At 39.8% G+C, this 27,393-nt stretch overlaps 1 protein-coding gene across 3 annotated transcripts in view; it reads right to left on the reverse strand.

Moving 5' to 3' along the window:
• The window catches only part of Opcml (opioid binding protein/cell adhesion molecule like), a 560,765-nt gene that overhangs the window by 233,374 nt on the left and 299,998 nt on the right, over positions 1-27,393 (reverse strand). For all 3 annotated transcript variants that reach the window (XM_042696179.1, XM_042696180.1, XM_042696181.1), the window contains exon 2: positions 20,276-20,508. In XM_042696179.1, coding sequence (XP_042552113.1) covers positions 20,276-20,508 — 233 coding nt within the window. The remainder of the gene's footprint in view (positions 1-20,275; positions 20,509-27,393) is intronic.

Genomic DNA, 27,393 nt, shown 5'->3' on the forward strand with positions numbered 1-27,393 from the left:
GTAGGTTTTGAATTTTTTTTCCTTCTTTGGACTTTTTGTGTTAACCTAGACTTCTGAAGTTCTATTTTCCAATTCACTTATGGAATTACCTATGGATTCCATTGTGGTTTGCATTGTGGACATTGAACCTTTTATAGTTCCAAGATTAGTTCCTATAGTGTCTATTTCATCTTTTAATGTGGTGTACAACATGTCTGTTTTTCTCTCCATCTGTTTTTGGAAGTCTTGGATTTTCTTTGTCATTTCTTCTTTGTGTTCTTGAGGTTGTTTTTGCATCTCCTTTTATTTTATTGACCAAATCTGTCATCATTTCTTTAATGGTCCTTTTGTCATCTATCTCTTTTTATTCTCACTGGAGTACTTTCCTGGATTATTGTTTGCTATTGGATTTAGTTTGTTGTCTTGATTGCTCATGAATCCTGTAATCTTTCATTGTGATTTAGGCATTTGAGTTCAGAGATTGTTAGGGCTGTGGCTCCAGCTTGGCCTGTTTGTGTCTGACTAGTGGCAGCCCTCAGTTGGCTCGGACTAGTTCACACTGGGTAAGCTAGCCCACACTGTGTCACAGGGCCAGCAAATGCCTGTGCATGTGCTCAGCTCCAAGCTAGTTTGAGGGAGCTATGTGAGACCTCCAGTGGTGACTGGAAATGCCATCAGGTAATTTACCATAGAAAATAGCCCTATTGCAAAAAGAAGGAGGAGGAGGAGGAGGAGGAGGAGGAGGAGGAGGAGGAGGAGGAGGAGGAGGAGGAGGAGGAGAGGAGGAGGAGGAGGAGGAGGAGGAGGAGGAGGAGGAGGAGGAGGAGGAGGAGGAGGAGGAGGAGGAGGAGGAGGAGGAGGAGGAGGAGGAGGAGGAGGAGGAGGAGGAGGAGGAGGAGGAGGAGGAGGAGGAGGAGGAGGAGGAGGAGGAGGAGGAGGAGGAGGAGGAGGAGGAGGAGGAGGAGGAGGAGGAGGAGGAGGAGGAGGAGGAGGAGGAGGAGGAGGAGGAGGAGGAGGAGGAGGAGGAGGAGGAGGAGGAGGAGGAGGAGGAGGAGGAGGAGGAGGAGGAGGAGGAGGAGGAGGAGGAGGAGGAGGAGGAGGAGGAGGAGGAGGGAGGAGGAGGAGGAGGAGGAGGAGGAGGAGGAGGAGGAGGAGGAGGAGGAGGAGGAGGAGGAGGAGGAGGAGGAGGAGGAGGAGGAGGAGGAGGAGGAGGAGGAGGAGGAGGCAAATGAAGAGAAAAAGAAGTCCCAAGAGCAGGTTCTTTCTTCCACAATAATAAAATAAATAAAAATAAATTTCCCTCTCAAAAGCTCCCATTTAGTCTTTAAATTGTTCTTTTTTTCTCTTCTTTTTCTTTTCTTTTTTATACCAACACTGGAGATTGAACTCTGAACCTGGGCTCTGATCCCTCAAGGCTGGTCCTCTACCAATCCAGCCACAGCTCCACTAATTGCTTTCTGCTGTGCTTAATTGGAGATAAAAGTCTCATGGATTTTCGTGTTCATGGTGGCTTTGAACAGTGATCCTCAGAAATCAGCCTCCACAATATCTATGATTCTGAGTGAGACACCAGCATCCAGATTGTTTTTAGTTTTCCTAGGATTTACACAGCCCATCCCATTTCATCAAGTTGTAACTTTCATTATCTTACTCCACATTTTACTCTTGCATCCATTCCTCTCTCTCTCACTGCTAATTCTACACCACCTCAGTGCATAACACTAACATGATAATAACCTTCAGAATAACTCCTGCCTCAAGATGTTTCAATCATAGTGGAAACCATGGGGAGATTATGTTCCATTTTCCTCATACCATCAAATCATGTCTAATCTATCAGGGACTCCCTGTTCTTTAAGAGTTGGATCTATGTTCCTCAGGTGAGTTGAAATGACTCTGATGATATATCCTTACTCCCCTACCCAATGATACTTCCTTTTTCAACTCACTGGAAACATAATCTCCTAATAAATCTAGGTTTATTATGTCTATTTTTTACCACCATCTTCACACCTTTTTGGTTAAAAGGACAATACAAAAATTCTCTCACAGTGGTACCAAAAAGTTTATGAAAGTTCAGAGGCTACAAAGTTGTCAAGGGACTAGAATGTCTTTTTAAAAAACCAAAAAGAGTAGAATTGTGCACAATCATCTTGTTTTCAGGCCAACTAAATGTAAATAAATGCAAATACACTGGCAAAGTTGGCCTGGCCCTCAGGCCTATCTAAGAGGCCTACCCTTCAGCAAAAACTGAGTATTGCCTATTTAGGAGGAGCTGGATTAGAAAAATGGAGAAAAAGAGAGTGCATAAGAGGGAACTTTAGAAAATAATAAAGTGGAAGAAGAGTTAAGTATAACTCTCATGTAAATAAGCAAGAGGTAAGAAGCAAATCACCATGCAGGGGGCGTGGCCATCTCATCTATGGACTATAGCTGCATCCGGGATACTATTTACTCACTCAGACAGAAAATCATTGCAAGGCAAGAGCTTTTGAGGAAAATGGAAGCGTGTTCCAAATTGTATTATACCCAGAAATGGTGTTCCCCTTCCTGAAGTCTATAATACCTCTCTTGCTACAGTCACAATTGGCAGTTTGTAGCTAATGGTTCTGCTAAAATTAAGAAACTGCGAACACTGCCCCAGTCATGTTCCACAGATCTCTATAACAGAAAAACAGAAATAGAAAGGCCCAGGGAAGAATGCACATCCTGGGGCTGGAGTGCTGAAGACATACCAAAACCTTTTGGAATAACAATAGCACAGTGTCACTTAACACAAGGCAATGACCATTGTGGTGGGACTACAAATATAGGTGGACGTCTTGGTAGAATAAAATAAGAAATTAGCAGCTCTGGAATCTGCACTCCTCCTGTGTCAAGAGATAGCTGAATCAAAATAAGGCAGACAATTATATAGTCTCACATATATTTATACTCCCAAAATGTTGATCTCATAGAAGCCAAGAGTAAGAGAATGGTTAGCAAATACATGGGAGATGCACAGTAAGGTGACTAAAAAAAATAATATTTTGTTATATACATATACCAACTAAAAAGAGAAGCTGTTGAATTCTCTCATGCCAAGAAATGATAAATTTTATGAGGTTAAGTATATGCTAGTTACCTTGATTTGATCATTATGCAATGTATATATGTATTGAAATGTACCTTGTACCCCAGAAGTATGGACAATTATTATGCATCCTTTAGAGATAGGGATTGACTCATGTCATCTGCAGACTACAGGTATTTCTCTCTCTCTCCACATATATATGTATATATGTATATATATTTATCAGTGCATATATGTATGTATGCATATATGCTCACATGTGTGTATTTTCATATATTATACATATGTAGATTTTTTTCATGCATACAGCAAAATGAATTTTGTCTCAGCTTATTTTGAGCAAATATTTTCACTCTTTTTCTCATTTAAGTATTTAATGATTCTGCATGACATACATATTTGATCATCTAAGCCAGGTTATTCTTAAATTCTACACTAGAGATAAACCTTTTCATCTGCTCAGAGGTAACAGCTTTGTCCCTGTCTTCATAATGCTTTGATAGTATTTTGGTGAGAAATCAGGAATGTATTTCAGTGGTTAGAGAATGGCATGACAGAATCATTGATAGAGAAGTTGGAACTTGGAGATCTGAGTTCAAAGTGCATTACAGGTGGATGGCCCTAACCTGGGCAAACAAAGCAGGGAGAGTTGCAAGGGGCACTGAAGTACAGAGAGAAAACAGTGATCTGTTAGGCTGGTTTTAGTCAGTATAACCTATAAGTGAGATCAGAAAAATGGGTTGTTTGGACTCACAGTTTTAGAGCTTCCAATCCACTACACTAGGTTCTTTGTTTTGGAGACTGGTAAGGCAGCAGGCCATGGAGGGAGTGAAACCTGCTTACCTCATGCCAGGAAGTGAACAAAAAAGAGAAGAAGGAGGAGGAGGAGGAGGAGGAGGAGAAGGAGGAGGAGGAGGAGGAGGAGGAGGAGGAGGAGGAGGAGGAGGAGGAGGAGGAGGAGGAGGAGGAGGAGGAGGAGGAGGAGGAGGAGGAGGAGGAGGAGGAGGAGGAGAAGGAGGAGAAGAAGAAGAAGAAGAAGAAGAAGAAGAAGAAGAAGAAGAAGAAGAAGAAGAAGAAGAAGAAGAAGAAGAAGAAGAAGAAGAAGAAGAAGAAGAAGGAAGAAGAAGAACAAGAAGAACAAGAAGAACAAGAAGAAGAAGAAGAAGAAGAAGAAGAAGAAGAAGAAGAAGAAGAAGAAGAAGAAGAAGAAGAAGAAGAAGAAGAAGAAGAAGAAGAAGAAGAAGAAGAAGAAGAAGAAGAAGAAGAAGAAGAAGAAGAAGAAGAAGAAGAAGAAGAAGAAGAAGAAGAAGAAGAGGAAGAGGAAGAGGAAGAGGAAGAAGAAGACTACTGTTACCCTCTCTTTTTTGAGGGTACACCTATAATGACCTAAAACTTCACACTAGGTCTTGCATCTTGATGTTTCTACCACCTACCAAGAATTCTGAGCTGAGGACTGAGCTCAGCACATGGACTGCGTGGGGGCCACCATGATCCAAACTCTAGCTTGGCCACCATCACTGGAAGCTCCACCTGGAGATGTCTCTGAGTAAGGTAGCATCTACCTGACACCTTCGTTGTCTCTTCTGGACCTACCAGCGTGAAGACCAGCTGCTCATTATCAGAGACAGGCAGCTCAGTCCTGTCCTTCCCATGGGACAGGTGGCTTGTGCCCTCCTCTAGGCTCTCCAGATGCTACCTCACAGTCAGCAAACAAGATCCAGATGGTCTCTACTGGCAAAACAGGGCATGGACTCAATCTCAGAGGAATCTGGGTCTACCAGTGATGTTCAAGTGACTTCCCTTTTGTCATGCCACTGCCTCTTTTACGCCTATGTTCTTAAGGACATGTTAACCAAAAACAGAGAGCTGGGACACTGCAGCTGAACTGAGGATAGAACCAAAGATTTCAGAGGTCATTCAGTTCCCACTCATGTCCCGCTTGAGAGCCTCTTCTCCCCACCTGCATCCATCATCTTTACCCTTTCTGATGACAATGAGGCTGTGAGATTTCACTTCAGGGCACTCTGAGGTGCGTCCTACCTCATGTCTGGTACTTTCTTTTTCAAAGTGAATTTCCTTTGAAAGCTGCCTGGGTACCTGCTGATTGCCCCCTGGTCTTTCTCAAAGCTATCCTTGGGCGTCTTTTTAATGGCCTGACCTTAATTGCATTTTCCTGTATGTGCCATGGCAGCCAGCATGCAGTTTAATAAAACATTTTCAAGCTGTTGGGTCCACTCTTCCATCCCTCCCCCTACATCTTATGAAGTAGAAGATTTTAAGCCCTATTTTGAAGGTGATTGATTTGGTGTGTTTTCCACTTTCTTTCCTGCTGTGGGGACATTTTGCCTCTATGTGTGATAATTTTTTTAAAGGAGCTTTGATTTTCCTGTCCCCTTACTTTCTACCCTGCTGTTGCAGAATCAAGGATTGGGAGGTTTTATTCCTTCAAGTAGCTATTTCACCTTCTTGAAGTCAGCTAATAGTTGTTGGTGCTTTGGATTTATCATGACCACGCTCAGGCTTGTCACTGAATACTTCAATCAGTGGAACAGCATTTGTGTGTGTGTGTGTGTGTGTGTGTGTGTGTGTGTGTGTGTGTGTGTGTGTGTGTGTGTGTTTGCATGCGTGTGCGCGCATGCACACACATGGCTCTGGCCTTTAATATAATTTATTGATTTGATTATATTTTGATATGTTTAGAAAACATTGCAAAGAGCATGAATTCAGTATGCAATAGTGGACCCTTAAAAATGCACTCATGGGATGATCTCTAAGTTTCTTATTTCTTAACATGATGTAGGATTCCTAAGGAACCCAAAATCTGTAATGCAGACTTGGTGGTGACTTCTTGTTTGGCTCAAACTCTTTTACTTCATCTTTTGATGAAGTCCAGACTCCCCACCCTCATCTAGTAGCACAATAGCGTGCTACTAGAAAAAGGTCTTATTTCTTTTCTTTCCTCTTTTCTTGGTCACTTTCCACTTTTCTTTGTTTCCTTTAATCTTGGTAACTCCAAGGTCCTCTATGGGTTCTACTTTCTCTTCCTGGCCTAAATCCCATCCCTCCTTTGCCTTGCATCCATCATCTCCTTAAGACCTTTCTCAAAAGAGATAGCTAGTATCAAACTTTCCCAATAATCAAGCTCAACTCTACCTGTGCTGGGAGAGCTAGGTGCTGAGAAGTGTGTGTGTGTGTGTGTGTGTGTGTGTGTGTGTGTGTGTATTGTTAATAATAAATGAACAAGTCTTGGACTCTGAATGAAAATCTTGACTTTATTTCTAAAGAGAAGCTTTTGTCCTGTAGCAACTATGTAGTTGTGCTTTGGAAATGATGCATGTTCCCCACTGTGACCAGACCCCAGGCCACGGCGGGGAGTGGGGTGGCACGAGATGAACCAGACACTTAGTTCCATTTCGATTTATCATTTGACAATTCTTGACACAGATGCCATCTCTTTTAACCAAGCCAAAAATTCATTTAAAATCTGTGCACCCCTTTCCTAAAAAGCCTAATAACTAAAAGAGTCAATAATGACTCTATAATTAATGATTATCCCCACTATATGATAGGGCTTATTCTTTTCTAGAATTGATCTCAAATTAGGTGTCATTCTGGACAGTATTTCTGCAGCTTTGTAAAACACCATTCACACTTTGCTTTTGAGTAGCAAAAAAAATCATAAAATGCTAATTCCCAAGGGATGTCCAGTTCCCTTATCCCAGGACTATAGATTACCTAAGTAGCTGGTATGTTGTTTTTGAAGGGCTAAGTTCTAACTGAACAGAAATTAAGAAGGAATTAAGAAGATTAAAAAGGAGAGAGAAGAGGAAAGTAAAAGAATTGGAACCGAGGGTAAAGATCTCTATTCCAACAATATCTTCTAAAGCTGTTTATGATAAAAAGAGGATTAGGTAGTTTGAATTCCAGCTATATTAAATTAAATCTCAGACCCCCTTTCTCAGACACTTGCAGGCTTGGGAACATCCATCCCAGCATGACAAAATAGCCCCTGGGAAAAGGAATCCTCTTGGCAGTATGCCATCCAGCTCTTTGAAACTGTTAACCATGGTAATGAACCAATCCAAGAGAAATATTAATAATGACATGAAGAGACACATTTATTGTTGATTGTTGAGATGGTGGCAGATTTATTACCAGCTTGCCAGGAGGGAGGGCTTGGCCTAGCAATGGTGCAATTAAAAACAAATTGAATACAGGGACAAAGAATCAATAATCTAACAGGGCAACTTTTAGTTTGCAAAATACAAATATAAATTAATTGACCTTAACACAGTGGCTAACTTGTCATTAATGCCTGTGAGCTGGCCAATCGGAGCACATAATCTATCCCATTAAGTTGATTGCATATAGTAGTCTGAGTTTGTGAACTTGGAGTTCTGTGTGCCAGGGCAGCCATTGGGGCATCTTGTTTGGGGATGATTGCCAACGTCACTGCGGGAAAGTGGATATATGAATAATTTTCCCCAGAAGTTCTGACTTGCGGTATCTTTCTATAAGCTTCACTCAGAATTTATTTATTCAGTAGATATATTTTCTATGCCTATAATGTACAGCGATCTATCCTCAACACAGGGCAGCAACAGGAATAAATTCAAGGTATCTATTGCCCTGGTAGTGTGATCTCCAATAATCTTCAATACCTCTTCCAATAAGTCACTCTTTGAAATGCTCATTCTTTTCATACGAACAGTGGACATTTTTCTCCAGCTTGAATAAAACGTTAATAAAACACATTTAGGATATTTTGCTATTATTATAATTAGTCCTTAAACCTTATAATTTAGGGTTCTTAAAGAGCTACTTATATGGTCATGCTATCTTGAATTAGCAACTCTAGGCTGAATAATAACGGAGGCATCTCTAGCTCTTATCTCCAGGCAACCTAGGGGGAAGAGAGTTATTAACCAATAATTGAAATATGAAAGAAAAAATAACACTCTCATAGTTAGGACAGGGAAAGCACAATTGGAATCTCAAAGAAACTTTTGGGTTATAGATTTAACAGTTCTATAAATTTGTTGTGCAATATGAGAGCCATGAGCCATATCTGGCTGTTTCAAATAAAGGTAGTTCAAATTAAATAAATTTGTTGGGCTTTGGTAGTTTATTCTTGTAACCTTAGCTACTCAGGAAGCTGAGATCTGTGGATCTTGATTTGAAGCCAGGCCGGTCAGAAAAGTCTGTGAGGCTTTTCTCTTCAATTAATGACCAAAAAGCAGGAAGTAGAGCTGTGTCTCAAGTTATAGAGCACCATCCCAAAGTGCAAAAGTAAAAGAAGAGTAGGAGACCCTGAGTTCAAGCTCTAGTACCGACACACACACACACACACACACACACACACACACACACACAATTAAATTAAATTGAACATTCAGTCCTTCAGTGGTACTAGGAACATATCACTAGACATGTGTGGGTGACAGTTTTCTTGTTGAAGAATACAGCTATGGAACATTTCTGTCAGGGAAGTAAAGTTCTACTGGGCAGTTCTATTTTGGATTTTGGTTTGGAAATTCAGAAAGAATATTCTAGAGAATTCTAGACAGATGAATTATGTGAGTAATGGTAAAAGTTTGGGGAGCTGGCGATGAGGGGGAGGTATCCAGACAAATGTATGAGTAGTGTCTATGTAAGCATGGACACATACAGCATGAAATTGAAAAGAAAGGCATAGCACCGGACCATTCAACACTCAGAGAGGTGATCTAAGATGTTTCGACAATTTTGTTATCATTAGAGGGAAATTAACAGTTAACTATGTATTTCAAGAATAGAATGGAAAGGAATTTGAGTATTCCCTCACACAAAGAAACAATCAATATCAAAAGTGATGGATATGCCAGTTATGCTAATCTGATCATCATGTGTTATTTACATGTATTGAAATGTCTCAGTGTGGCCTATGAAAGGGTACAATTACTATATGTCAATTGAAAATGAAAAAATATATTTTAAACACCCCCAGTGAGGAGAAGCAATATGGTCAGATATAGGCTTTAGTAATACTTAAGCAATATTGTTAAAAATGAATTACAAGGAGGAAGAGACTGAAGATTGAGTGTCAGTCAAGATGAAGAGCCAGTAGTGAATGGGTTTTTGCTCTGTGATGGTCCTTGTATAGAAATGAAAAGGAAGAGCATGACTTTAGTGAACACAACATCATTTTTAGCAGAGCAGCAAATGAGAGGGAAGAATGAATGCTTAAGCCAAGTTTGGGCATATGGATGGTGTTTGCATGAATAAGAATGTGAGCTAGAAGAGAAGGATTAGGTGTTGGGGTGAGGAAGGTAACTTCAATATGGAATGTGCTAAGATGGTGATGGAATACCCAAATTGAAGAGTTCAGGAGAGAATTTAAGAAACATAACAGAGGCTGGAATTAAGGGAAACATTAAGAACTGGAAATATATGTACAAAGTTTTTTCTAACCCTGAGAATGGAGTTTCACTTACTGAGATGAGAAAAGGCTTAAGGAGAACAGAAGTTGGTTGCAATGATATTAGACTGAAATATTTCACATGGAGATGACCTGATTAGGATGGCATATGCAGTGAGATAAAAGTAGAGATCAGTGGACCTACCTGCTCATTGAGTAGAACTGGAATAAAGATTAGTGCCAGCCTTAGGGCTGAGGAAGAGCTCTCACTCTAGATGATGCTGAGCCCAAGTCTCAGCCCTATACTTATCAGCTGATGGCCTAGGACAATTTCCTGGGTGATGTTTCCTCACTCAAAGGCAGGAGAATGAATAGTGTCTCCTGGAGAGAACCAGAAAATAGACTTGGATAATGTCTATCAACTGATTGACAGGCTAGTAAGTGAGGGATGGTCACAAGTTAGTACTACTAAGAAAAAGACTCCTTATGGTCCTGCTTTCCTTTTATTATTCTACAAGTTTCGACTTACAGAGAGAAATTATTAGTGAAAGAACAGCCAAAGGCTTTGATAGCTTTGTGTAAAGCCAAAACAGGAAAAAGACAATGGATAGTTACTATTGTTGAGTCACTATGTTTAAGCTTAAAACATGTTAAGTGGAACTGGGTGCTAGTGGTTCATGCCTGCCATCATAGCTGGGAGCCGAGATTTGAGGATGAAGGTTTGAAGCCAGCCAAGACAGAAAAGTCTATAAGATTTTTATCCCCAATTAACCAGCAAAAAGCTGGAAGTGAAGATGTGGCTTAAATGGCACCGTGCTTGCTTGCCTAGAGCAAAAAACTCAAAGTGAGAGAAATAAGTCTTCAGTTCACACCCTTGTTCTGTTACACACATACACTATTAACCAGGAGCTCAAAACTAGGTTAGAGAAGGATTTCAGATGTTCCAAATAGGTATGTACTTGCTACATATAGGAAAATATTATCCTGATGCTAACTAATGACTAACTAAACTTGTGGATGGCAGAGTTTGAAATACTGCTACATGAGGTCATGGTGAGCTTCACTCTAGGGTAGAACTATAGACTGTTACTGATTTACTTTTCTAAGGTGTGATTGTTTCCCTGTTCACAGCAATAGGAACATGTGTGAACAGATCTTTGTATTTACTATAGCTTCTGGCAAATTGGCTTCTTAGGAAATAAGCAGAAACTGCCCACAAATGGAGTAGAACATAGCCAGCATTTCATTTTCTCTTCCATCTCCACATCAGCAATGATTCTGAGGACAGACTTTGCTGTGGCTGCTTTGTTTATTTAAATGTATTACATGTAAGGCAGATGATAGGCCCAGACTCTGCCACATCTAGTTAAAAAATTCACTCAGTGTCAAATTTTATTCTGATCTAATTTACCTTGGAAAACATCAATTCCTCCTATTCTTATAACTATTAGTCTTTGTTACAGATGATGGAATATGTCCCCTCCCTTCTAGGTGAGTCCTAAACCTAGCAGACTCTATAAGACTGAGTATTGGTGTATGTGGGGGGTGGGGGCTCGGGGGCGGGGGAGGAGGAGATGGATGGTAAGGGGAGAAACAAAGGAGGAGGCAACAATGCTTGATAAGAAATGTACTCATTACCTTGCTCATGTAATTGTAACCCCTCTGTATGATATTTTCACAATAAAACCAATTATATTAAAAAAAGACTGAGTACCCATCTTCTACATGGTTCTAAATCTACATATTAGGTGGCAGGCGAGATAGAAGCCCAGAGACCACAGAAGAAACAGCCACAAAACCTGTGAAAATTGTGCGTCTGTGCTTGGGTGTGTGTACATGTGATGTGCGTGTGTTATATTTTAGCTGTTAAGTGGAGCAGAAAAAAGCTCCATATTTCTCCTTATAGTGGCAGAAGAGTAGTGATGAAAGAAGAAATTGTTTCTCTCTCTCTTTTTTTTAATATAAATGTGTTTGGGACTGTGGTGTCGCTAACTATACATCATAGCATGAAACGTATCACAACCTAAGAGATTAGGTGGAGGTGAACATCAATTCTCTTCTGGCTCCAGGAGGTGTCAAATTCAGATAATAGCTGAGTGAAGCAAACCGAGAGCAGAGAGAACATGGGCCTCATCCCAACACTGAGGGCTAGAGGACGCAAGGCATGCTGGGAGCCTGTATGCCCTGGGCATCCTCCTGTGAAGGAAGGTTCATGAGATGCCCTCCCATAGATCACCATACTTATTCTGAAGACAGTTGTGCCATTCTTTCTATTGTGGTTGCTCTCTTGGCAAAACCTACCTCTTTAATAAAGAATGGGTAGCTGGTGCCAGTGGCCCATGCCTGTAATCCTAGCTACTCAGGAAGCAGAGATCTGAGGATCATGGTTTGAAGCCAGCCAGGGCAGGAAAGTCTGTAAGACTCTTACCTTCAATTAACTACCAGAAAACCAGAAATGGTATTGTGGCTCAAAGTAGATGCCACTAGACTTGAGCACAAAAGTTTAGGAATAGCACCCACACCCTGAGTTCAAGCCCCAAGAAAGAAAGGAAGGAAGGAAGGAAGGAAGGAAGGAAGGAAGGAAGGAAGGAAGGAAGGAAGGAAGGAAGGAAAAGAATGGGTAGATAGGTGATAGGTAAATAGGCAGGTAAGTTCTCATAGTTAAATAAATTTATAGGTGTCAGTAGATAAATGATAGAGATAGATAAATAGATAAGTAGGTAATTATGCATAGATAAATGAATTGATCAGTAAGTCAGTTAGTAGATGATAGATAGCCAGATAAACAGTAGATATAAAGATGAATGATAATAGTCATAGAGATAGAGGATTGGTAGACACATCCAAATACACACATACATAAATAAAACAATTTGATGTCAGTTAGGGAGATTATGTCAGAGAACTAGGAAGGAGAAATTCTCCTCAACTTTCCCCAACCCAGAGGGTAAACAATTCTTAAGAGTCCCCATTAATCAGTAGTGTTAGAAAGAGGACCTCCAAATGCTAAGAACTCTCAAGAAAATATAAATGAGAAAGTGGTGAAATAGAAAAGAAACACACAAAAACCCTGGTTCACTTGTGCTATCTTCAGGAGAATAAAAAAGTCTCCCTGAGTAATCATATTTACAACTCATTCAATTAGAAAGGATTTCCGTATGATGAGTTCAGCCCTTCCAGCTCAAATTCACAGAAATGAAGCCCATAGTTCTTAGTATTATTTCATACTGTAGACCCTTTTGTTTATGAGCTTTATTTGCACACATACCTGGAATTTGCAGTTTATACACTCCTTTATAGAATTTTATTTCCAAATGTAAAAATATATATCCATACACACAAAAGATTAAACCATGCATGTGGAACATAAAGAAAATCAATTATAGTCAATACTGGTCCTCATCCCAAGGCAGAAAGCCCATGAAGAAAATGTTCTAAAAACAGGTCTAAGATGTTCAAGACTGAGCTTAGGTTGTAGAGTTTTCTCATGCCCAGACTTGTTCTTTTCCACTCCTCTACCCTGCTGTGACAAATAAGTGTGACTATAATTTAAAAGAAACTGAATAAATTAAATGTATTTCAGGTTGACTGCTTACTTTTCTTTAAGCTCATAATCACATATGTTAATTCAACTGACTGAAATATTTGGAAGAAGAGAGGAAGATAGTAAAAAAAAAAGTTCATAATAGAGAAAGAGTTAAAAATAGCAACATCACTGAAAACATTGTGCCCTGTGGTCCTGTCACACTCATCCTGCTGTAAAATTTCTATCCCAAAACCTCTTTCCCTTACGACAGAACTATCTCCTTTACATCCTCCCTTTTCTGCATCACCAGAAGTGTCCTGTCTAGTGACCTATTATCACATTTGCTTGTCCTTCTGAGTTAGCAATATAGTATACCAACACAATACTGGGGGTTGTTGAGAAAGGACATCTCACATTAAGAACTGTGTAGCCAAGCTGGGCAACACCTCTAATCCTATTTACTCACAAGGCTGAGATGTAAATATTGCAGTACAAAGCCAGCTCAGCCAGGAAAGTTTGTGAGATTCTTATCTCCAATTAACTACCAAAAAGCCAAAATTGGAGTGGTGTCTCAAATGGTAGAGCATAGTCTTGAGGGAAAAAATGTTAAGGGATAATGCCTAGGCTTTGAGTTTGAGTCCTAGTATCAGCAAATAAAAGAGAAAAGAAAAAAAAACTAGTCTAACATGTTCAAGTCACTTCCTCCTCTTTGAATCTCAATTTCTTGTCTCATATAAAGTGGTGACGGGTTCTTGTGAAGAATAATCAAAAGAGATAATGCATGTAAAGTGGCTTGTTGACGGTTTGTATTTTTTTTTAAATATAGGAAGGTAACAAAGAGTTTATTTAACAAAGAAAAAGTAAAGGGCACTCAGAAGAGTGAGCAGCAGGACTGGAAACCTGTTGTCTTGACTGCTTGTATTTTGATAGCTTTTTCTCTAGTGTCAAAAACTTAACCTAAAGGATGAGTGCACTGAAGAGAATTTAAAACACTTAGGAGCTCCATCGTCTCTTTGAACATTTTCAGTCTTTCTAAGCCTGAGTCTCTGTAAGATGTAAATGTAAATGATGTATATTTTTTAGAGCAGAAGCAAGGGGAAGCTGAGATGGGCTTTCTTTCCTTTTCTTTTTCTTTTATTTTTCTGTCAGCTGTAGGGCTTTGAATTCAGGGCATGGGCACTGTCCCTGAGGTCCTTTGCTCAAGGCTAGTACTCTATCACTTGAGCCATGGCTACACTTAAGAATTTTTGGTAGTTAATTGGAGATAAGAGACTCAGGAAATTTCCTGACAGGGCTGGCTTTGAACTATGATCCTCAGATCTCATCCTCCTGAGTAGCTAAGATTCTAGGCATAAGCTACCAGCACCCAGCCCAAGGTAAGTTTTCATTCAATGTGTCTACCACTCAGGTTGGCCAGGGCTATGTAGAACCCAGTTCTGGGCTGTATAGGAAACTGGACTCATTTATATGTTGAATAAAAGTTCAAGATAACAACCAGTTCCCCCTGAGTTAACTCCAGGCTAAGAGACCAAAATCTTTTCTGTACATAGAACTTGCATAAGCACCGGCATTGGTGGTTCATACCTGTAATTCTGGGTATTCAGGAAGCTTGAGATCTGAGGATAGCAATTCAAAGCCAGCCTGGAGAGAAAAGTTTCTGAAACTCTAATCTCCAATTAACTACCTTTTTGGTAGTTAATGGCACTGTGGCTCAAAATAATAGAGCACTAACTTTGAGCACAATTCTTGAGGACAGACCTAGCCCCGACCAGCACAAAAAGAAAAGAAAAGAGAAAAAAGAGAAGAAGAAAAGAGAATGAAGGAATGAAAGAAGGAAGGAAGGAAACAAAGAAAGAAAGAGAGAGAGAGAAAGAAAAAGAAAGAAAGAAAGAGAGAGAGAGAGAGACAGAAAGAAAAAGAAAGAAAGAAATTGCTTGCTGTGGAGACTCACTCTAAAATTTAATAAAATTCATCATTTCTAACCTTTTGCATACCTGGGCTTTGCAAAAGACATTCCCTACAAGAAAACATCTTGTGGTGAAGACATTTGTAATCAAGAGAAGAGGATGCAGATACCAACATTTAAGAAGCAAATATAACCCAGGTATTGCTGGCTTACAAATGCAATCCTACTACTCAGGAGACTGAGATCTGAGGATCATAGTTCAAAATCAGCCCCAGCAGACATATCTGAAAGACTTTTATTTCCAATTGTACAACAAAAGTCCAGAAGTAGAGGTGTGGTTCATGTGGTAGAGCACCAGCCTTGAGGAAGAAAGCTAAGCAAGAGTGCAAGCCCTAGTACCAGTGTAAACAATAAATAAATAAATAAAATTTTTACAGAAGTAAAGGTAGACCACATCTTCCTGTGTATACATCCCTAGCAACAAAACCACTAACACCAAGGGATGCATTGGGCTCTTTGTTGCTTCAGAATGCTGAAGAATTACTGTCAATTAGAACAACAGTTACATCCTAGACCCTCAGAGGGGCCAGGATTTTCAGTGCTTACATGGGATAAAGTGGTAACATTTAAAATGCACTTCCCTGGAGGAAGGAGCTACTAGAAAATTAATTACCTCCTTCTCTGCCTCTCTCTCAGCCTCTCTGTACCATTTATAGTAGATTTAAAGGCCCATACTCATGACTTTCTTTCTTTCTTGGAATTTTTTTAATGTAATGTCTGTTAATACAGTGCATTGCCAAATACAGGGAAATAAAAACAAAAACATAATTGAGTAATCTACAAAACCTTAAAATTTTCCCATTGACCTGGGGCAAAAACATAACTAGAGGTGGTTAGTTCATACAATGTGGTTAAAGAGGCATTGGAGCACACTGAAGAGATATTAATCTTGATGTCCATTAGCTGTAGGTTGAGATTCTTCTGTTCTTCATCCACTGGGGACACTGGCAGGCCACCATGACTCTTGAGAGCTGTTGGTATCCACCTTGCAAGTGATATAACATCATTCACTGATAACCCCAGGGCTTGTTGTAAGAGTCAAATGAGACAAAGATTGTAACTATGGCTACAAAGTAATAGATAAATTCATGATCATAATGTTATCTCTGTTAAAACACATCTCTTAGCTTGTCATATTCACTTCTTTCCTTTGCAGGGATCTTCTATTACTGTCCAAGCCGTTCATAGGGCCAAACTGCAACTTATTCCCTGTGTAGTGCTTGTTAGAGAGTCTTGATGACACTGTGTTCATATGCCAGTTCAGTCTGTTCTTCTGATTATCTTACAAACAATTTTCTTTTTTTTTTCTGAGTGCCTGCGGTGCCTCGTGTTTCGACTGCTTAAGACCTCAGTAAATCCAATATGGTTCATGATGTTCTATAGGAAAGGTTAAGATCAGAAACTTTCCTATTTTTCAGCTAGTAAGTTCATTCCGAATTTCAGACTTACCCTTTCTGTTTTCCCCTTTTCTTTGTCTATAGTGTCTATATAATGTGGTTGTTTTCTTTATCCTCAGACTTGTGAGTTGAAAGCTCTTTGCTTCTAAGTGGCACAGCACCTTGCATCTTCAGTCACTGTGGAGGCCACCATTACGTCTCCCAACTCAAAAAAACAAGTAGCATCATGTAAGTCTTTCTCTTTCAAGGCACTGGGATTCATGCTGTCCATTTCCTTTGGAAAGAATCTCTTAGGCACTTGTCCATTCTGCATATACATCTACAGCACATGTCTCTCTCCCTGGATGATGGAAGCAAGCTTTAGCCTCATTTCCCTACTTTCCCTTCACTCCAGCGCATCCTTGATAGAACTGCCAGTGAAATAAGGATACTGGGTCTAAGTAACAATGTCTTGTCTTCACTGCCATCCTGGTGTCTTGCTGGGTGGTGTGGGCTTTTCATCCAGCTCTGAAAAGCCTAGAGGGGAGCTGTGTAATGTGGTTTAGCCCGAGGAAAGTTCTGCTTCAGGGAATATGCAGATGTATCATGGTATTTAGCTCCAGGAAAGTTTTGCTATAGAGAATGCTTGCCCCTGATTATTCCTCTAGATGGCTTGCTTTGTTCACCCCTGATTTCCCCCCTATATGGTTTGCTTTTGTTGGGTTTGGGACCCATCCCAAAGCTTGTAAAAGCTTTGTACAAGCTACTTTCTGGGCTGCAAGTCTTTGGGACAAGAGTTCCCCAGCAGTCTCTGGCTTCCCACTTTCTAATAAAGACTCTCAATTTGACCCCTCAAAATGAGGCTTCTCCTTATCTCAGAAGCAAATCCCTGTATAACACCAGGCAGGTTTTCTTGCCCTGTTGATTCTGACCCACAGAGGCTATTCCCCCAACTTTGGTTTCCCTTAACTCCTAGTGGTATAAAGTCTAGATCACAATATCACATATGTTCACATGGCAGCTCATAATGAACTCCTAGTGACCAAGATGTGCCTTAGGGATCAGTAATTGGATTTGCATAAAGGCAGTTTCTTCTTGCAAAGAGATGGACTTGGAAATAAATCTCCTCTGACATGTGGCAAAGGCAACCTCATGAAAGAGTAAAAGATCAACATTGAGGTGATTGACAGAACATCTTTTACTTCCTGTCTTTGCAGGGGGTAAAAAACAACAACAACAACAAACCACACCAAAGCTAATAGCCTGGTGAGAATGGCCTCTTTTGAGAATGGCACCTGGTTGGCAGAAATCGTAAGACATTAACATTCTCAAATGGGCAGAAGATAAATAAACACAATTTTTTTTAATGGACAAGTTGCAGCTCGGAAATTTTTTACTTTTTCTCATTGGAAAATCAATACCCATCAGCAGTTTGAAATTAAGGGCAAGATTAGGCCTCAGTTTTATACATGCCTTATTGTATTCCAAAAGCTTTCTACTCAGTCAGATAAATCTTCTTTAAGAGGATTAGGAAACTTTCATTATCTTTATCTAACCTGAAATAACACTAAGGCTAAAAAATTAATCTATAGGCTGGACAAAAGCCGATAGTTGCTGGGAAAAAGGACTCTTGGGCTTCTTTCTCATTGAACAGTGGGGTCTCCACATCCATTCCCTCATAATTCTACTGGTTTTGGTGTTGCATTGCTAATAAAGACAAGATAGACCACAGAAACTTGAGCTTCTTCTCAATGGAAAAGTTAACCTGCCTACAGTTCTAGCAACACCTCTTTGTTCTCCTTCTCTTCCTCCTTCCACCTGATGGTTTGCATTTGGATTTCCCAGGCCATTTAGATGGGTAGCCAGAGCCATAAAGAGCAGGCTCTGAAATCTAGAGCCTGAGCAGGTAGCTTATAGGGTAGGTGAAGCTCTTGTCTCTGTCTTTCCCATCCTCAGACTTTAGTAACCAAGGTTAGAAGGCTCCCAGGAACTACAAGGCCCCAAGGAATTACCCTGGCATTCTGTGAACAACATTATCCTCAGAGCCCTCACCAAGTGCTTTATAGCCTGTAGTGACTTTGACATGCTCACACTCTCTGTCCTCTTCCTTGGGAAACATAGCCTTTCTCTGTTTCTGTCTGTTTTCTGTACAATGCCTGACAGTTATATTTTATTTCAGTGCTGTATTTCCTGAATGAGAAGACAACTTTGTTGTCAAGGCCATGGAAGTGCCACTGAAGTGTCATTTCCAATGTGGAGAATTTCTGCTCTTCTGGAGTCGAACCCAGGTGGCAGGTGGGTGGTAAGAGCTCACAGGTCCTTGTTTTCGGCATCCCCAGAAACTTTCAGCAGATGTCCCAGCCCATTGTTGATGACTGAGCTCACCCAGTGCCCCCATCATCTTCTGAGGAAAAGTGTTGGATGTGCCAGTTGCCTTTGTGTCCAGATGGCAGCCAGTCTTGTGGCCCTCGAGCTGTGATCATCAACCAGCCATACCCTGGGTGGTACACATATGGAGAATGGGAAGCAGTAGCATCTAGAGATGCCTGTCATATGGCAGGCTTCTGTAATGTCTGAAAGCATGGAGACATGAGAGGACCTCAAGGACAGATGGAAGCCAATATTCAGCAGTGCGGCTGTCTCTGGGTCTGCTGGAAGACAGAAGTTGCAGCAGACAGATCCCCAGCCCAATATGCATCGTAAATAGCCTACAGAGGAGGACCTACCAACGCACACACTCAGGAGCTGTTCTAGCCAAATGAAAGAATAGTGTTCGGAATGGTGCACGTGGCTGAGCAGAAACAGATGTGTTTCCTTAATCAGCCAACCATTTCTAGATACCAACTGAAATGAATAACACTGTCTTTTTAAAAAAAAAAAAAAAAAAAGCAGATCTGTGGAAATCTCTTAGCTAAGCATGGATACCATACACATTTCACAATCTAGAGTGCTCAAAATCTGTTGATTCCATGACAAATGAGATCAGATATAAGGAACTTGCTACAGACTAAAGGACTCAAGAAGACCCTTTCCAAGAGCTCAGTGTGTGTCCCTAAGATGTCAGCCAGACACTAGAAGAAAAGACACTCTTAGTCTCTCACTTTGTGGAGGAACACTGAGTGATGGAATTCATCTCTCAGAAGCTCATTCCCACTCTGAGACCATACGTGACAGAAAAGTTCTTTACACAACCATGGCAGTTGAATCAGTTCAAAAGCAGTTCATTTTGGACTGTTGCTTGTCAACGTAGTTCACAAATCCTTAGAACCAATGTCTGCAATTGTGTTTCCTAGTAGTTAATATTGGAGCTTATGACACTTCTATCCCATTTTTTCAGCTACAAAGTAAACTGTTGTAAAAAGCACATGTGATGCAATGTCTGAACTATAGTGATTCACATTTAACAAAAGAATTGGCAAAGATGCTAAGCTATTCTTTGATCCTTCCTTTTTAATGACAGAAGTTTATTTCCAACATTGACCTGGATACATTTGTTAGAATATTCCTCTCCACACCAGGCTCCACAGTAAGACTAAGAGCAAATGAAAGCAAAACGCATAATGGCCAGTACCCAGAGACTAGTCCACAACATGCAAGATCAGCAACTATGTGGAAACAATCAGGTTACACCATTTCATGTCAACATTAACCTTTTATTATAAAATAAGTCTCAGAATGATCATTCAAGAGCTGTCTGAATAGTACTGTATTTATCTATGCTGGAATATATCTTACCCCAGCTTTAGAAAGCTAAGTTTCTTAAGAGACTTCAAGCAACTTCCTGATCACCATAGAAGGACTAGAGACAAAACTTTTCAAAAACTATCTAGTTCTCAGTCTGGATTCAATTGAGCAACAGAACCTTTTGTATCTTCATATCTGTGTAGAGCAAAACCAAGATCCCTTTTCCTTTCCATTACTAAATGAAAGTTCAACATCTGGTCTAGTTGTGACTTACCTTGCACTATGAGATGGACCCGAGAAGTCTTGGGGTGATTGTCAGTCTGCACAGAGCAGGTATATGGACCTTCATCATACACATCCACGTTTTGGATCATGATGCTGTACTGGGTTGGTGTGTTGACCAGGATGATGACACGAGGGTCTATGGACCACTTGTCATTTCCAGCATAGAGAATTGTACTGCGGTTGAGCCAGGCCACCCTGGTAACCCGGTCATCTATGGTACACCTGTGGATGAAGTGGGGAAAGGATAGGGAAGGAGGAAGGTAGGAAGGGAGAGAGAAAGAGATGAGAGATTAAACTCCCTATTTACATGATGGCATAATCAAATTAAATAATCAGATACTGATGAAATAGCCTAATGTAAGGTAAAGGAGGCTTGAGACATCCTGAAGAACCCATGACACAAAATCATTTTGACTTGACTCCAGAGCGTATTATGTGAATATCTTTGCTGCACATTTGCTTTCCTCCTAGGCATCTATAAAAATTAGTTTATATTTCTGCAGCACATTTACCACCTTGTGGGAAAAGTGGCCCAGAGGCACAGGGGAAAGAAAAAGTAGTACTAGATTTCAAATAGGTCACAGATAATCCACAAAGCAAATATTTTATGTGTAGTTAATCAAAATGTGAACTTATTTACCTCCAGAACTCCCAGGTGTCGATAATCTCCTTGCACCCCTAAGCTGCCCAAAGCCTGCAAGCTATAATTCATAGTGTGGATTGCTAAAATTCTCCTTGGAAAGTCAACACTTCCTGAGGAAGCTGCCACCTCTGACTTCAGGGAAGGGAAGAAAGAGTTTATCTTCAGTGACCTTCCTTTATACCTTCCTCCCTCTGTCCCACAGAAAGAAAGAGATGAACCTACCTCACCCATTCTCCCCAACCTTGCAAGACTACAGATAGAAGTGGAATGTTTGCTGCAGTGAATGACCTATAGGCTGTCAACTGCAAGATAACTATTCAAGTGTCTTTTTTCTTTCTTGCTATTGTTTCTAACATATTTATAAGATGATTTCTTTGTTGCTTTGTATGTCCTTCCCCCACGGTATAACCCCTGCTTTCATTGTATTTGATGTTGGTATAATTTGTGGAAGGGAAGGGCAAAAACTAACTGTTTAAATAGGGATACAGGTGGACCCATTGCAACAATGAGATGTATAAGTCGTTATGTTGAAAAACGAACTTTACAACTTTGCGGGGCGGGGGGGGGGGAAGGGGGACAGATATGGGAAGGGATGGGAAGAGGAAACAAAGGAGGAGGCAATAATGCTTGATAAGAAATATATTCATTACCTTGCCCATGTAATTGTAACCCCTCTGTACAGTATTTTCACAATAAAAAATGTTTAAAAAAGTAAACATGCCTGCTGGTGGGGAAGAACATTTGCAGATGTGCCTTGGGAGCTGAGAACTTAAGACAAGAGAATTCTTTACCAAAGCGAATACACTCTGAGGGCCAGTGTGCTCACCCACTTCCCATCCATACAACATGGTGCATGCAATGACAGAGACACTGCATTCTGCCTAAGAGAGGACTAGATGAGAACTAGAATATGAAAGTCTGGCCCCACTAAATCTGACCTGGCACTTCACATGCTACAGAGCTCATGCCCAGCAGATGGGAGAATACCTAGGAACAGGCAATGACAGAGACCAACCTCACATGAACAAGATGGGTCCAGAGGCTTGGAATACTGAGAAGACAGACTGACCTGGAAGGAGAAAGCACCTCCATTCTAGAGAGAGCCTTTAGGAAGTTGGCAGGAGGGATGAAAATCATACTAACTTTTAGCCACTAAGGTCTTTCGTGGGCCAGTCCACCTGTCACTCAGCAGGGATGGGTAGCTGTGAAGTTGGGGTGTGCTGATAATTAGGTGCTTTCACATGGTAGTGAGGAAAGATTGTTCCTTTCAAACTTACTATTTTTCCATTTGCTATGTTCTCAAACTACACAGGTAAAATAAGAATGTTTTAACATGCTATCAGTATGAAGTGAATGACAGATGGATAATATGAAAATCATAGAGGGCAAATGAATCATTCCCGCCACATCAAGCCCTAGAACCTTGAAGTTCTTGTTTCAATAATACCCTGTTGTTTCTTCATACAAATATCAAATCACAAGTAGGAAGCAGGAGTTGATTTGTTTTTTACCGGAAGCAGAGCCTCTGCCATACCTCATGCTCCTGTGACATACTTATTTCCTTTTCACGGTGACCATGAGCATCCCTCAACACTGGTATTTATAGATGTAATTCAGTTTCATTCCCAGGTAAGTCTAATATAGGTAATATCACTGAGATTATCTTTGAGAGCCCAACTGTATTCACTGCTAGGACCTGATAATTTAGGTATTCAGGTGTGTCATTGATAGAAGGCATGCCTCCACACTCTGGGGCCCTTCATTTATTTTCTGCTTAGTGTTTTCTCCACTTGAGAGTGATTTTCCATTTTTCTTATAAAAATTAAAACCTGAATGGCCCTCTTTGTTCTTCACTTATAAGATATTCTTTCACTGCCTGTTCTAAGTGACTGATTAGGACCAATGTACAAATTTTCCTCATCATGCCTGAACTATATAAAGACAAAGTTCCAGTTGGAATAGTTCCTCTCAAAGAGTGACATTCCAACTGGATTCCAGGAGCCAGAGAGACAGAAAAGCCAGAAGTGGCTCTGTGGCTCAAAGAGTGCTAGCCTTGAACAAAAAGAGCTCAGGAACAGTGCCCAGTCCCAGAGTTCAAGCCCTAGGACCATCAGAAAAAAAATCATATAGTTCTTTGAAATATGTGCAATCTATAAATATATATTCAGTGGAAGTTATAATTCACAGTGTCTAACAGTCATGATTATCTACTTTCAAAATGTATGACCACTCTCTCTTCTGCTGCTTCTGTTTCTGCTTCTTATTTGGGGGAGGAGCTGTAGTAAAGTCTGAACTCTGGGCCTCAAGGCTGGTAGCTCTATCACTTAAACTACTTCAGATTTTCTTTATTTTTAAAAATTTTTTTATTGTAAAGATACTATACAGAGGGTTACAGTTACATGAGCAAGGTAATGAGTACACTTCCTATTGAGCATTGTTACCCCCAGATTTTTTTTTTTTTTTTTGGTCAGTCATGGGGCTTGAACTTTGGGCTTGGGTACTGTTCCTGAGCTCTTCAGCTCGAGCTCTCTACCACTTGAGCCACAATGCCACTTTTGGTTTTCCGGTGGTTATAAGAGTCTCATGGACTTTCCTGACAGAGTTGGCTTTGAATCATGATCCTCAGATCTCAGCCTCCTGAGTAGCGAGGATTATAGGCAGGAGACACCCGTGCCTAGCAGCTTCCAGCTTTTCGACCTTTAATTGTAGATAAAAATCTCATGGAATTTCCTCCCCAGGCTGGGCTTCAAACCATGTTCCTCAAATGTCATTCTCCTAGGTAGTTAGGATTTCAGGCATGAATCACAGGTTCCCTTCTTGCCTTCCTTCCCTCCCCTCCCCTCCCCTGCTTTCCTCTCTCTCTCTCTCTCTCTTTCTTTCTTTCTTTCTCTCTCTCTCTCTCTTTCCCTCCCTTCCTCCCTTCCTCCCTCCCTCTCTTCCTTCCTTCCTTCCTTCCTTCTTTCCTTCCTTCCTTTCTTTCTTTCTTTCTTTTGTCCTTTCTTTCTTTTGTCCTTTCTTCCTTTCCTTTCATCCTTTCTTCCTTATTTTTTGTCTGTGCTTGTCCTGAGGCTTGAACTCAGGCCTGGGCACTATCCCTTAGCATTTTTGCTCAAGGCTTTCTCTTTACCTCTTAAGTGACAGCTCCATTTCTGGCTTTGTTTGTTTGTTGTTTGTGTGTGATTGGAGATTAATGTCCCATAGATTTTCTTGCCTAGACTGGCTTCAAACCATGATCCTCAGATCTTGGTCACTTGAGTAGCTAAAATTACAGGCACAAGCCACTGGTTCCTAGCTCCTGCTATATTTTTAAAGTCATAAAATGTGCCAGGCATCTGTGGGTCTTGTTTGGAATCCCAGTTACTCAATAGGCTGAGACCTGGAAGATCTCCATTGGAAGTCAGCTTAAGCAGAAAAATCTTTGATTCTCCTTCTCTAGTTAACCAGCAAAATGACAACTTGAGGTGTGGCTCAACTGATACAGAACAAGCCATGAGCCAAACAAGAGGCCCTGAATTCCAACTCAATTTGACCACAAAAATAGTCATAAGAATAATCATTGTTTATTTCTTAACTTGAACTTGTATTGCCATTATATGTACTCATCAGGATATATTTTATGCTTGAAAATCATTCATTGATATTCTATCATATTTATATGCAAGAGAAATACATAGAATGAAACAAATTTATGTTATGTGTATGATCATAAAACTCTCAATAATAACATTTGCTTTCAAAATGAGTTATCATTACAAATATAAATTGATTAAACAACATAAATACATTGCATATTTGAGTAGTACTTAAAAAGTCAGCTTTTACTATATAATTCCTAGTTATATGGATATGCCATTTTTTAAATCCCATGAATAAAAATATCACTTATTGCTAGAAACTGATAGCGATTAGGATCAATTCTATTTCTATTTCTTTTTTCAGAGAAACCTTGTTCACATAAGCATGAAGAAGGAAATAAAAATATCTGTATGGCAATGAAGCTCAAGTCTTTGAATTCCTTCCACTATATATGCCAAAAATCACATAGTAATCTAGCTCCAAAAATTATCTTAATGATCTCACAGCTGACAATTGAATTAGTTCCTCTTTCGGTTTCTTTTAAGGCAATGAGTTGGAAAATACTTGACTGGCAAAGGGATTTGTAACCTAGTATTGCATTCATTCAGTTCTCCAGTATTCAGAAAGACACTGATAACATTTCACCAGGTTTTATCAAATGACTGCTAAAGATAAGTTATTCTTTCACTGGAAGCTCCGTGTTTAACCCAATGAATTCATAGAAGTTTAGAAAGTCAAAATACTATGTACTTTAGTATAATAAGCCATACTGTCCTTTGTTTAACAAAAAAGGAGAAAGGAAGGAAGGAAATAAAGAAAGAAAACTTCTTTGTATCAAAGTTTACATTCATGGTGGAGAACTCGGCTGGGTTTACCATATCTTTTGTTACCAATTCAGTAATGGAACATCGCTTCTGGTTCAATTTTCTCTTCAGAGAAAATTGTCATCTTGTTAGTGACAATCAGAAGATGAGGATGATGAAAGAAGGATAAGGGTGATGAAAGTGTTAAAGCAAAGGAAATGACGGACAATTATGAACGGGATAGGTGAGAAGGAAGAGGTAGGATTATAAGCTCCTCTTTAGTCACTTCCCTGAGCATTTGGTTTTAGGAAATGAGCAATCTTGAAATCATGTCCTAATAAACTGTCTTTGTACCACAGCAACAACGGCAGGTTGATCAAGATGCACTGTATTCACAAACTGATGTGTTGATTATATATATACTTATAGAATGCATAAAAATGTATATATAATATATTCCAAAGTTCTGTATAATATATAACAAAGTTATTATATATAAAAACTTATGTATAATTAATACAATATGTAATTATATAACAAATATATTTTATTATATATCATTAATATATTAATATATTACACATGATATATGACATATAATTATTATTGAATTAGATGTTATACAATTATATATTATATATAACTTTGGAATGTATCTGTTGATACATATTACACATTATATAATCTAATACATATGCCTTATATATGTCTGTGTGCCTGTATGTATGTGTAGCAGGTTGAGTTTACGTGAAACATGTCCATTACAGAACAATAACTTTGAAAGATATCAGTCCAGATCAACCCGGTCCGACCAAAACCCACGGAATACTCTGGCCACACAGCCCTTGCAAAACCTATATGCACCTTGGCCAAATGTATCCCAAGCTGATGCCTAGGGCCTAATTCACTTGCTCTTCTATCTGGGCCTCACTGGTGGATGTGTAGTGCAAACAGAAAGGAGTAATTGTTTAAAGAACATCTCTCTGATAGGGCAGAGCTGCTTTATAAAGTTTGTAGTTCCCAGAACCTTCATCAACAAAGAAACACAGTAGAAGGATGATGGTGGTTGAGGAGAGGTACTTTCGTCACAATGTTTCACAGCTTCTGGCTTTCTTCTCTCACCATAGGGCTCTTCCACCTGTCCTCTGAACAGCAGGACACAGAAGTTAGAGAAGGACTTTAAAAGTCTGGCTTAAGTGTTCTTCCAAGCTAAGGCTCCCTCCCTGCTGCTTGTGGCAATGTCCTGGACCCTTTTTATAACAAGAAGCATGCGGGGGAGCATTTTTGAAGTTAAATAAGAGCAAGCCAAGAGGCAAGTTGAAGAAGGTTAATGACAACTTTCTGATCTCTTGAAAACTCTCTCTGACATTTAAAATCCTTACATTCCAAGCCAATCCTACTGACTTCTCCTTGATAAAATAGAATTCATTAAAAGGTATTACAAATAACTTTTTAAAATTACATATTGCTTGAACTGCCTCAGGAATGGTTGTAAGAACTTTGCATATATTAAACCATTCACTCTACATAACTATTCTTTGAGAAATACTGTAGATGAACTGCATATTACAGAGGAGAACGATGAAGCATTCAGAGATCAGTGACTGTTGTAAAATTACATCAAGCACAGAGTTCCTGAGTTTGTTTACTTATAGTTCCAGTTTGGTTTGGTTTGGGCTCCTATGCTGGAGCTTGAACTCAAGGCTGTGCTCTATCTCATCTGTGGTTTTTTGTTTTGTTTTGTTTTGTTTTATTTTTGCTCAGGCTACCATTTGAGCCCCACCTCCACTCTTAGCGTTTTTTTTCTGGTTAATCAGAGATATGAAACGCATTGTATTCATAAACTGCTTCATTAAATGGCAACAAATTTCATACACTTCCTACAAAATTAAGAAAAGCTAAGAAAGGGGTAGGTTTTGAAGGATGGTTGAAAATGTTGAGAGAAGTAACATTGATCAAACTCATAAGCTGGCTGTTGAATGGTAACTCATTTGTACAAGTACTTAGAGATAATTTAAATATTTTTTTTAATTGGAGATATAAATCTTTCAGATTTGTCTGCTCCAGATGGTTTTGAACTGCGAT

The sequence above is a fragment of the Dipodomys spectabilis genome, unplaced genomic scaffold (assembly GCF_019054845.1).
Source record: "Dipodomys spectabilis isolate Male_0828 unplaced genomic scaffold, ASM1905484v1 ptg000201l, whole genome shotgun sequence".
NCBI lineage: Eukaryota > Metazoa > Chordata > Mammalia > Rodentia > Heteromyidae > Dipodomys > Dipodomys spectabilis.